Source organism: Podarcis muralis, chromosome 13, assembly GCF_964188315.1.
Source record: "Podarcis muralis chromosome 13, rPodMur119.hap1.1, whole genome shotgun sequence".
In the NCBI taxonomy this organism is placed as follows: Eukaryota; Metazoa; Chordata; class Lepidosauria; order Squamata; family Lacertidae; genus Podarcis; species Podarcis muralis.
In genome coordinates, this window is record NC_135667.1 from 11,908,436 (window position 1) to 11,921,762 (window position 13,327).

The 13,327-nt window shown below is 42.8% G+C and overlaps 1 protein-coding gene across 1 annotated transcript; it reads right to left on the reverse strand.

Annotated features, from left to right (window-relative positions):
• Window positions 1-425: 425 nt before the first annotated feature.
• LOC114583670 (vomeronasal type-2 receptor 26-like) lies at window positions 426-5,334 on the reverse strand. Its single transcript, XM_028704990.2, has 3 exons — window positions 5,257-5,334; window positions 4,633-4,759; window positions 426-1,370 (listed from the first exon to the last, which is right to left on the reverse strand). The coding sequence occupies exons 1-3, from the start codon at window positions 5,332-5,334 to the stop codon at window positions 469-471; spliced, it is 1,107 nt and encodes a 368-aa protein (XP_028560823.2). The 3' UTR covers window positions 426-468.
• Window positions 5,335-13,327: the final 7,993 nt, after the last annotated feature.

The window sequence follows — 13,327 nt, forward strand, 5'->3', positions numbered from 1 at the left end:
CTGGCCATCGGGGCCCCCCTCTGGGAATCTTCTGATTCGCTGGAGAGACTCATGGAATCTCTCGGGCCACTTTCATACTCCCCTACGCTGCCCTCAGATTCTTCCCCTTCGCTCTCCATCTCCTCTCTCCCCTGTGCCTCTGCTCCTGAGCCCCTGACAGATGTTGACAAGGTGGAGCTTGTGCAGAGTAGAGCAATCAAGATGATCAAGGGTCTGGAAACCAAGCCTTAGGAGAAACAGTTGAAACATTTTTTTATGAGCAAATCTTTCAACTAGTACTAAACAACACATATTTTTATACTGGAGCAGGTTGCAATTACTGTAAGGTTTTCCACATTTTGACGATTGCAGTTCTGACAGTAAGCAACATCTATATCAAGAGAACGTGAAAGCTGAACCCTTCCCAAACACACAAACCTTAAAACATTTAAAACGTTATCCACTATAATGATTTTAATAGTTAGATTGTTACTTATTTCTCTTTTTTAGCTGCTCTTTTGAGTTGAGTTCAGGCTTGAAGACAATGATATAACATTTTGGGGAGAAGATACAACCCAAGATTCCAGCACCGGAGGCCAAGATGGAGAAGATCTCCACGGCCACTATGTACTTCCCTTTGGTGCTTAAGTAGGATGGAACAAAAGAAAGCCACACACTGCAAAACACCAACATGCTGAAAGTGATAAATTTGGCTTCATTAAAAGTGTCCGGCAGCTTCCGAGCAAAGAAAGCCACAACGAAGCTGACAAGAGCCAGCAATCCCATGTAACCAAGAACAGAGTAGAACATGTTGGCTGATCCTTCATTGCATTCCACTATGACTTCTTCAGGCAGAGAGTGCATGTCCAGATCTGGGAATGGATGGTCAGTACCCAGCCATAGCATACAAATACTTGCTTGGATAAATGAGCAAAAGAGAATAATAGAGGTGGAAAATCTTGTCCCCACCCATTTCTTCATCTTGGATCCTGGTTTGGTGGCCATGAAAGCCAGAACCACCGTGAGGGTTTTAGCCAAAACAGAAGAAACAGCCACTGAGAAGATGATACCAAAGGCAGTTTGTCGTAGATTGCAGGTCAGTAACTGGGGGCGCCCAATGAATAGCAAGGAGCAGAGGAAGCAGAGCAGGAGGGAGATGAGCAGGGTGTAGGTGAGATTCCGGTTGTTGGCTTTGACAATGGGAGTGTTTTGATGTTTGATGAAGATTCCAAACACCAAGGCTGTAGTTGCAGAAAAAGCCAGAGCCGAAAGAGCCAAACTGATGCCTAAAGGTGCTTCATAAGATAAGAAGTTTTCTTTCTTGCTGATGCACTGTTTTCGCTCTTGGTTAGGATACTGATCTTCTTGGCACTGGAAGCAATCATCCATATCTTGAAGTATAAAGAAATCACTATGATGCAATGTAATTTACAGTATACATGATACAAAACATTATCTTTTTCAGGAAATTTTTAGAGTGTTAACATGTTTTGTTTTTAAGGTAAACTATTTTTGGAAGATTATTTTCAGTGGATAATTAAATGAGAATTAAATCTAAATTATAAGCTCCATAAATGTTGGTTTGTGTTTACACATGCATAGAATTGAAAGGTGTGTTTAGAGAAAAAACAGTCCCCATTCTAGCAATAAGAACTTTTCAAGCTATCTGAATGGAGAAATAATAATTAAACATTAATGTTTCACAGCTTACCAGTAGAAATGGTTGTAAAATAGGAAGTTTCATTTACCAATATTCAGAGCATTTCCTATCCCTGAAAGGAAGCTTAATGTCAACGGAAGACTGAAGGTGCTAATATAATTCAGTTAATACACCCAGGAATATGGTCAAAAAAATACTCTTGAATTGACATTTCTATAATTTTGGTGATAAGTAAGTTGCTCTCCAAGCAATCCATGAAGTTTTCAGGTGTGGAGGTAAGCAGAAGATATGGTGGTTAGCAATTTATAATATTGCTTATGATAAAACACTTTTACAGTGGTACCTCGGTTTAAGAACAGTAAATATATTTCACAAAGAATAAATGGTATTGGGGGAAGAAGGAGGCAGTTGGTAGTTGGTTCTTCTGTTAGTTGCATTTTTGATTGAAAACGTGGGAGTTTGGTGACTTCAAGCAAACACTGTCTGGAGGAGTTTTTGAGGATGGGCAAGATATGGATTTTAAAATTATGCTCTGCCATGAAAGAGCTTTGAAAACAAAAAAGGACTAAACCCTCTCTTGGGCTCAAGGGACAGAAGCACATTGCATCCATATATATATATATATATATATATATATATAGAGAGAGAGAGAGAGAGAGAGAGAGAGAGAGAGAGAGAGAAACACACACAGAGGGGGGGGGGAGAGAGAAAGAATATATATATATATATATATATATATATATATATATATATATGCAGGTTTTGGTGTCCTCGGGTGTCTTCCCGTGTAAAAGTTGGGGTGTCTAGGCGACGTTTCGACGAGGTCTCACTCGTCATCTTCAGGCTGGTGCTTTCGGCTTCTTGTTACTGGAACAGAGCAGGATCTCAGTGATTGAGTTCCTATAAATACTGTTGAGGAGGTGTGGCCTCCAATGTTCTGGGCAGAGAGGAAGTTCCCAGGCTAGTGTGCCTTTTCTTCTTTTGTTCCTTAATTACTTGAGGGATATCTTGAGTGATTTCTTGAGTTGTATCCTGAGTACCACTTAGGTGGGCCATTAGGTGTGGATTAGTTGCTAAAGCCTTTGTGTCTTGACCTCTTGAACTTTGTGAAGAGTTTTTCTGAGAAGATGGCTGTACTGCAATTAGTTGTGCTCTGGCTTGGCTTCGTGTATAGGGGCGAGCTGTGGTTTTGTGGCCTGTGCCAGCCAGATCTGTGTAGGGATTGCAGGGGGGTGCAGCATCCGGAGGTGCCACCATGGTTTGGCTACTGGATGGTGTCTGTAATTTATCTGTGGAGAGGGTCTGGGTTTGGGTCTGGTGTGGTTGATTGGTGATGGCGTTCTGTGTGCCTCTGGATCTGGTGTCAGTTTTTGTGGGGAGGGCTAATTTCCAGATGTCTGGCAAGCGGGATGTGTCGTCACGCTTGTTCATGTTGTGAGGGTGTTTCTCTATCTCGATGGCTTCCATGATTATTCTCTTGTGGTGATGTTCCATGTTAAAGAGCAATTTGGAATCTGCAAAATTAATTTCGTGTCCTGTTTCTTTCATGTGTTGGAAAAGAGAGGAAGTTTTTTCTTCTTTTTTGACGGCATTCTTGTGTTCTGCGATACGTGCATTTATTCGTCTGTTTGTTTGTCCAATGTACGTGGCTGGGCAGACTTTGCAGGGTATTTCATAGACCCCTTGGTTTTCCAACTGGATTTTATCCTTGGGGTTTCTGAGGATATTGGCTATTTTTTGGTTGGTGCAAAAGGCTGTTTTGATATTGTGTTTATGGAGGATTTTGCTAATTTTATCTGTAGTGCCCTTGATATAAGGAAGGAGGGCCATGCCATTGTTTTCTTCTGTGTCTTGGTTTTTGGGGGGTGTTTCTTTTTGGATTAGCTTCATAACCCTGTTTTGCTGGTATCCATTGGCAATTAACACATTTGAGAGATTCTGTAACTCAGTTGTCAAGTGGTCTTTGTCAGCCAGGCGTTTGGTTCTGGAGATGAGAGTCTTGGCTACGGAGTTTATTTGTGCAGGGTGGTGGTGTGATTGTGCATGTAAGTAGCGGTTGGTGTGTGTTTTTTTCCGGTAGATAGTGTGTCCTAGGGAGCCATCAGGTTTTTTGTAGATTAGGACGTCAAGGAAGGGAAGTTGGTTGTTGGCTTCTATTTCCATAGTGAATTGTATTTTGGGGTGTAGGCTGTTGAGATGTGTGAGGAAGCTATCCAGTTTTTCCTTCCCGTGTGACCCAAACCCAGACCCTCTCCACAGATAAATTACAGACACCATCCAGTAGCCAAACCATGGTGGCACCTCCGGATGCTGCACCCCCCTGCAATCCCTACACAGATCTGGCTGGCACAGGCCACAAAACCACAGCTCGCCCCTATACACGAAGCCAAGCCAGAGCACAACTAATTGCAGTACAGCCATCTTCTCAGAAAAACTCTTCACAAAGTTCAAGAGGTCAAGACACAAAGGCTTTAGCAACTAATCCACACCTAATGGCCCACCTAAGTGGTACTCAGGATACAACTCAAGAAATCACTCAAGATATCCCTCAAGTAATTAAGGAACAAAAGAAGAAAAGGCACACTAGCCTGGGAACTTCCTCTCTGCCCAGAACATTGGAGGCCACACCTCCTCAACAGTATTTATAGGAACTCAAACACTGAGATCCTGCTCTGTTCCAGTAACAAGAAGCCGAAAGCACCAGCCTGAAGATGACGAGTGAGACCTCGTCGAAACGTCGCCTAGACACCCCAACTTTTACACGGGAAGACACCCGAGGACACCAAAACCTGCATTCCTGTACCCGTGAAAATCTACGAAAGCATATATATATATATATATATATATGAATAATACTTGTTGTTCAATGGTTGACAACCGGACAAGTAAAGGTTTATCTTCAAATCTTTTGTAAGGCGTCTATTTGTTCACAAATAGCTAACAAAAAACATGTTCTCAATATAGTTGATATACTATAGCATACAGTCCCCTACCTGTCTGGTTTGAAATCTTCCCTTCTGGACATGGAGTGCAATCATAGCAGCAAAATGGTTCCCCCTCTTTCCTTTGTCTGCTGTAACCTGGATGGCAGTGGTCATTACACAAGGCAAGGGGCACCACCTGCCCATAAAACAGAAGTCATTGCATGTATTATATTCTATTTGTGTTTGTTCCTTGCCTTTTCATCAACATGGTTCTGAATTGAAGTAAGGCACCCAGAGGTTTTTTGTTTTAATCAAATACCACCACCAACTTTACAATGGTTGTTTCAATCACCAGTATTTGTGCATGTTCAGCTTAAAAAGTTCTTCCGCAGAATGATTGCAATGGCTCTAACCCTTTGCTGCCAAACACACTACACCAACTACCTTTCACTGGTCAACACATCTTGGTTGAACTAGATAGTCTAGGCATTTCAACCAGTAAATGATGGAAGAGCTGCAGGGTTTTAAGCCCTGGAAACCAACATCACTACAGTGACATGTAAACAACCCATCCCTAACCATACAAAGAATCAATGCAGCTAAAAGGAACTCATTCAGCACGGTGTACATGATGATGAAACAAATCTGGTGAATGTCGACCTATAGACCTCAGAAGCTGCAATTGGGTCCTACCTGGTTAAAACTCTGGTGCCATGTAATGATCTTCTCATCAATGGAGAAATCACTGCCCAGTGGTGCTTGGGGATCCATCTTCCCAACTTTCACTCTTAAGAAGGACTTATTTGGGAAAGTCACCCAGTTGATAATATCAAATCCACCTTCTAGCTCACGTTTCTCATTAAAAAAGACAGTGTCACCAGCACTGTTGTTAAACAAGATATTCCTCAGGAAAGGTTGAAGCTTCAGTGGAAAAAAGAGAATGGTAAATTGGGTAGAAAGAGAGAACACACTACAAAGATTCTGTTTTCTCATGCTGGGATCAATTCACAGTATTTGTTGAAACTCCCCTTGAGTTTTAAGGGGAGACATGCCTGTCTAAATTCCATTTTAGAAACTAAGGAAAAAAAATTACCTTGAAATAGTAGCTGCCTTCATTGAATGTAAGTAAACCTTTTTAGTTTTGTGTGGTTTATTCTTAGCAACAGGTAGAAAGTGAGAAAATATCAGCAGAACACAAATAAACAGGTATAAATTGTGAAATTTCCTAATTCCTAGCTTCCGGGACGGTGCAAGTTGGATAAGTGGTTTTACTCTGCTAAAAAACGGGCTTCACAGCCTGTTTGGTCTCATATTTTCCCCACACATTTTGGACAGGAGCTTTAAATTTTAATTTACATATTTAATCCTCAACCCATATCCATCAATCCTAAGATCAACATTTCCATTCAACATTTTTCAGTAACTGCTAAAAACATACAAGCATTGCAATATTGGCAAGACTTTTGGCTTAAATTTGCCAGCATGCTTCCGTACAACTTACCGTATTTTTCGTCCCATAGGACGCTCCGTCCCATAGGATGCACCTAGTTTTTTTGGGGGGGAAGGGGGGAAATTCTTTATTTTCCCCCCAAAACCACGTCGGGGGACAGCGGGATGACGGCGCTGCGCCTCCCCGTTTGTCCCCCGAGCTTGTGGGGCTGGCTGATGTCTGCCCGAAGCATGGGGTGCTCTGCTTCAGCGCGCCCCACGCTACGTGCAGCAGGTTGCTATCCGCAGCCTAGGGAGCCCTGCGGGAGTTCCCGCAGGGCTCCTCAGGCTGCAGATATCTGCCCAGCGTGAGGGGCGCTCTGCTTCAGGGCGCCCACGCACTGGACAGCAGGCTGCTATCAGCAGCCTAGGGAGCCCTGCGGGAACTCCCGCAGGGCTCCCCACACTGTGGATATCAGCCCGGGGCACGGGGTGCTCTGCTTCAGGGCGCCTCACACGCCAGGCGGCAGGCTGCCATCCGCAGCGTGGGGAGCCCTGCGGAACTCCCACAGGGCTCCCTAGGCTGCGGATGTCTTCCCGAAGCACCGGGCGCTCTGCTTTCAGCGCGGCCCACGCTCTGGGAAGCAGGCTGCTATCCGCAGCCTAGGGAGCCCTGCGGGAACTCCCGCGGGCTCCCCAGGCTTGCTGATAGCTTCCTGAAGTGCGCACCGACCCCTCTCGCTCTCCAAGCTTCAGCGAAAGCCTGTATTCGCCCCATAGGACGCAAACAGATTTCCCCTTCATTTTTGGAGGGGGAAAAGTGTGTCCTATAGGGCGAAAAATACGGTAATACAACAAAGACTCTTGAACTGCTTATTGAATTTCACCAAACAAATGAAAGTGTGTTTTCCTTGACAAACCAGAATAAAGTACTTCAGTAGTTTTTGTCACAATTGGATAGAAATATATGGCATGTTTATGTAGGGGGGGGGGAGTTTACAAATGTGTTTGTTAGCACTTTTAAACTTAATTGTGCTATTTTATATCTGAACCATCTATTGATAGTAAAAAGAAATATGTAACAAATATCCTTAATTTCTGAAGAGACAACTTTTTATTAGCAATAGATTTCTGCAGCCTATACTCAAGGAACCATGTGTTTGATTCTCACCTTCATTAGGAGCACTTCTGTGCCCTTATAATAATAAATACTGTACTTACAACTTTCCAAAGAACCGAATGAAAAAGCAACATTCTCTGTGGATGTTGAAGCCTCTGTATGTGCTCTCCAAGCACATTATGATTGGGCTATTCATTAAAAAAATGATCTGCTTTCCGTGTTAGACATTACCTGGAAATATTGTGGCTCATGAAGTCCCACATAGTGCCCAAGCATCATCTCTCCATATTTGGTTCTGGATGCCAACATGGCATGCAAAGCATGTGCCACAGCATAGACGGCATTGTAGATGCTGTAGCTTTGGCTGGTCATTTGCATTTCAAAAAAAGCCCCAGGAAGGCTCTCCAGCTTCTCCTCACCAGTGCAGGATCCCTCTTCTGTTTCCACATCTAGGAACTGGCAACCAAATGCCTGTTGCCAGAAGAACCTGATAAAGCCATCGGCCTCAGAGTGGGGATTTAGGTTCAGGAGGAAATGGTGGAACCCCTTAACCTCACTGGAATGAATGGCAAAGGATAAGGCACCATGGAAGTTTTGTATATCCAGATCTCTGTGAAATGTTTCTGATGAGAAATCCCAGTCGGCAGTCATAACCCAGACCTTGTTTATTGGCCTCACACCATACATTACACCTGCTATTAGCATCCACTGCAAAAACTTCATGGTGTAAGTGTCTGCATTTACAACAAACACATTGACATTGGTTTTGCTTAGGGAAATGGCCACTTTTTGACATTTCTCCACCACATCATAAATGTTGAAGAAATGACTGGCACTTGGCAATCTTTCAATGCTGGCTGCACAGATTTCACTCAAGGTAAATTGGTGTGTCAGTGTCTTCACAAACATTTCTCCTTGATTGTCAGCTGTGACAAAGATCCCAACCCATACCCATTGGAAATACACAAGAAGCTGAACAATCCCATTGTATTGATTTGCTTCACTTGGTGTCATTTGGTATAAGGAAGAAATATGTTGGTTTGCACTCCGTGCTGCAGAATAGGTGATCTAGACATGAACAAAGGAGAGAGAGAGAGAATCAAGGTCATACGATTAGCCCAGCAGAGACAGAAGTTCTGTTTAGCTCCTTGAACTGATTATCGTCTTCCAAAGCAACTACTCTATTCCGAATTTAAAAATGGAAAGTGTAATGCTGGTGGTCAACAAAAGAGGTTTAAAGACTGTCTCAAGGCAAATCTAAAAAAAATGTAGTATAAACACCGACAACTAGGAAACACTGGCCTACGAGCGCTGCAGTTGGAGAACAGCCTTTACCAAAGGTGTCATGGACTTTGAAGACACTCAAACTCAGAATACAAGGGAGAAACGTGTTAAGAGGAAGGCACGCTTGGCAAATCCACACTGTGATCAACTCACACCCGGGAACCAATGTCCCCACTATGGAAGGACATGTGGGTCCAGAATTGGCCTCCACGGTCACTTTCGGACTCATTGTTAAAACAGTGTTTATGGAAGAGAATCTTACTCGGCTACGAGTGATCGCCAACAAAGAAGACGAATTAAAGTCTCTGTTTCTGTTCAAGCTGGTCATTTTAGGAACTTTTAACATCAAGGCCTAGTGCCAGAGACTGTTGTTTATCCTTCTCCTTCATCCTATTTTTTAACTTTTGGACTCTGACATATGGCCTGTAAGCTAAGAGCAAGTATGATTTGAGAAACAGTATCCTACAAAGCAATGGGACTCAGGATCGCTTAGCCCAATCCTAATTGATAATTGTATTCTTAAGAACCTCTTCTGAACCTTCCAAGTGTGATGAGAAATTCTACATAGAGCTGATACTAGGTCTAGAGACACTCAGAGAGTTTTATATTACACTCATTCTCCTGTTTTCCACTGGACCTTATATTGGAGTATAAACCATATAAACAATTTCACCATGAGATTAATTGAAACAACTGAAAAAAAAAAGGTTTGACATCAAGCTCCCCCTGCTTTCATCAGAAGCTTTTCTGTGATGCCAAAATATTTTTTGTGTGTGACCTATTTTCCTATTTGCTGCAACTGGTGACTCTTCCCCACTCTAAAGTGAGTGCATCAGTGTCATCTGCTTTGTGTTTGTAACAAATCCTTTTCTCCCTTCACGCACATTTCTCCCTTCACTCACACCCAAAGCCTGGGAATATACAATAATAAAACATGTCCCAGTTGTGAATGCTTCAACCCTATTAGAATCATGTTACCTGTGGAATCTTGTAGCAGCTTAAGATGGAATCCATGTAGATTGACGTTTCAGAGTCAAGACCCCCAATGACAGCTATCAGGTTCATCTCAGCACCACACTTGTAGTTGGGAACAGTCTTCTCATGGCGAGAGACAAGATTCAAAGTATTCTGATAAGTCATCCTTGCATTGAAGTAGCTGTCATAGATCTGGAACCCCAGAGTGATGTTTAGTAAAATCTTGGCGTTCTCATTGACTTCCTTCACAGCAAAGACTAAGGATAGGGCATGCTGGTAGTTCTTTGGCACTGCACTGAAGCAAGAGAAAAAAGATGATGCGTATAATGGGTTTTCCTGCTTTCGCTGGTGTATAGTCTGCAGACTAATCCACACTGTCCATCATCAAACCTGTATATTTATTTCATATGGGAGAGAAGGGAGTTTCAATTCCATTAAATATTTGCTCCGTGATGCACAGAATCACCATAGCAAATATATAAAGAATGCAAGAAGATGATGTTCAGTACTGTATATAAAGAGTAAACCTGCTCAAAAAATTGCTAATGCACCCATAGGGATTAGTTTGTGGATTTCGCCACTTGTCATCCTTTTCTGTTCATGACGCTTATGCATGAAAATTCATCACTTTCATTGTAAATTTTGCCTAATATACTCATGATTTTATGAAATTTTGCAACAGTTTTGTATGCTGTCTGTAACAAGAAACAGTATGTATTTATAGTGCCACTTTACCCTATCATTTGCATTTTTGTACATGCTATTTAGATGGAAAACTGCATTGCAGAATTCAGAAAAGTGTGAATTTGAAGGGATAGATCTTTTATTGTTATTGTTTAGTTGTTTAGTCGTGCCCGACTCTTCCCCTATTGTTCCAGCAATTGTGAAAGAGGCAGGCTGTTTTTAATTGTGAATGAAATCAAAGTACTCCCCCATCTCTATTTACAATCAGCCCAGGGGTGTCTCTTCTCCTTATTGACTCCAACTCCACCTACTGTTGGTCTCCCTGCTTCCCATCTTACAAGTCTCATTGAGCACCTGCCACCACAAGCAAATTGCTTCTGTTATCTAGTATTTTTCCGACTTGGGACTTTTTTACCCAGAGAATGAAAAATCTTCTTACGCATATTCATCAGCAAGCATTTCATTTGGCTTCTCCTTGAAGTATAGTAGAGTGAAGGAGGGTGAGAATAGCTGTGAAGTGATACCACCGATGATGAAGTGCCCAGGCTGATAATATTGGTGTTGGACATGAATGGGGTCAGTCACACAATGCAAAGCAGGATGTACTGAAAATAGAGGGAACATGATGGGTAGCAGCAAAAAGAGTACCTCTAATATCCTGAGATGAAAGTCTACTCTTCTTAACATTAAAGCACCTGCTTCAGTCTAAACTCATTATCATCCTCCACTGTCAACCTCCACTGACATCTGTTGCTATGAGCAGCTCAGGCTATTGGTATAAGTGGTAGATCAGTTCTCATTGGAACTGGGTAGTCTTTATAAAAATTCTGAATTTCACTCTGGCATATGCTTGTTGACACCAAAATGCTATGTGGTTATTGCCAGAGGAAGGCTGAATCACAGTGCCTTGAGATAATTTTAGGGTTCATAGTCCCTGGTGCATTGCAATCTAGTTGGCATTATGTGTAATAGAACCATTGAGCAAATCATGTTTTACTCCTCTTGACAAAGCTCTTCTGTCCTCTGTTGTGAGACAGGCAATACAGTGGTACCTCAGGTTACATACGCTTCAGGTTACATACGCTTCAGGTTACAGGCTCCGCTAACCCAGAAATAGTGAATCATATCATAGAATCATAGAGTTGGAAGAGACCACAAGGGCCATCGAGTCCAACCCCCTGCCAAGCAGGAAACACCATCAGAGGTTAAGTGCTTCAGGTTAAGTACTTTGCTTCAGGATGAGAACAGAAATTGTGCTCCGGGAGCACGGTAGCAGCAGGAGGCCCCATTAGCTAAAGTGGTGCTTTAGGTTAAGAGCAGTTTCAGGTTAAGTACGGACCTCCGGAACAAATTAAGTACTTAACCTGAGGTACCACTGTAAATGCCTACGTTCCACAAAACTAGAGAGAAAATCTAACACCCACAGATGGACCATAATGAACATGCTTTGCTTGCAGCATGGCCCAGGTCCATTTTGTAAGAGCTTCATTTTAAAGGGAAGGACCACCTGATGAGATGGTCCTGCACAGTGCAGTAATTAGTTCAATGTATAACAACAACAACAACAACAATTTATAATAATTTATAATAATAATGATTTATTATTTATACCCCGCCCATCTGGCTGGGTTTCCCCAGCCACTCTGGCCAGTTTCCAACCAAATATTAAAAACAATACAGCATCAGACATTAAAAAACTTCCCTAAACAGTTGTCTTTTATAAGTAAAATAGTTGTTTATTGCCTTGACATCTGCTGGGAGGGCGTTCCACAGGGCAGGTGCCACTACCGAGAAGGTCCTCTGTCTGGTTCCCTGTAACCTCACTTCTCGCAGCGAGGGAACTGCCAGAAGGCCCTCAGCACTGGACCTCAGTGTCCGGGCTGGATGATGGGGGTGGAGACGCTCCTTCAGGTATACAGGACCGAGGCCATTTACGGCTTTAAAGGTCAGCACCAACACTTTGAATTGTGCTCGGAAAGGTACTGGGTCAATTTCAAATGGATCTTTTAATCTTATTTTAATTCTATTGTGGTTTAATTGCATTTTAATGGTTCTCTTTTCTATATCTTTAGCTTGTTCTACTTTATGTGTGTAAGCCACACATTGAGTCCCAAACTGGGGAAAAGGTGGGATATATTATGAAGGCTAAGAATAAGGATAAGGATAAGGATAAGTGAAATGACCTTTTACCCTGTCCCAAGCTGCAAAGTGCTTTTTAAACCTACGCCAGCAGCAGCACCTTCAGCTTACCTTATTAGCTTACCTTATTAGCGCAGACACCACAACCATGAAGTCCAACAGAAGGTGAGAGGTGGGGGGTGCTGGATTTTGCTGTCACCAAGGGTGCCACTGAAATTTGGACAGTCTAGGAGGCTCGAAGGACATTCTGTTATGGGATGCAGGTGGCACTGTGGGTAAAACCTCAGCACCTAGGACTTGCCGATCTCATGGTCGGCGGTTCGAATCCCCGTGGCGGGGTGAGCTCCTGTCGTTCGGTCCCAGCTCCTGCCCACCTAGCAGTTCGAAAGCACCCTTAAGTGCAAGTAGATAAATAGGTACCGCTTTCTAGCGGGAAGGTAAACGGCGTTTCCGTGTGCTGCTCTGGTACCGGTTCGCTAGAGCAGCTTCGTCACGCTGGCCAAGTGACCCGGAAGTGTCTGCGGACAGCGCTGGTTCCCGGCCTCTAGAGTGAGATGAGCGCACAACCCTAGAGTCTGGCAAGACTGGCCCATACGGGCAGGGGTACCTTTACCTTTACTTAGAAGGCCATAGATTGTTTAATGAGCCCAAGGCCTGGAACAGGCCTGTTTTTATTTGTTTATTTGTTTATTATTTTCATTTCTATACCACTTTATATTTTTAAGAAAAATCTCAAAGTGGTTTACCGCACATTAAACATCAATAAAACAATCCAGAATCAAAACCTGGCACCAAAAATATGTAACGGAGGAGGAGGCATTTGAAGAAGGGAGGTTTGGAGGGTGCCAACATCATAACAGGCCTTTTCTGTGGTGGGTCCCTGTTTGCAGTATGATTTCCCCAGCATATATTTTGGCACCACATGAAAGCATTCCTCTTTGGCTGTAAATGATTCTGTGACCTTTTAAAGCAGGGTGAGTTTTGTCTTCCCCCCACTTTACTATTATAAAATTGATTAATTTGTGTTTTATTCTGTAAACCACCCTGTGGTCTCTTGATGAAGGGGTGTATATAAATTTAATAAATAATAAGAGTGATAATCTATATATGACATGGCACAGTGTCCACATGGAT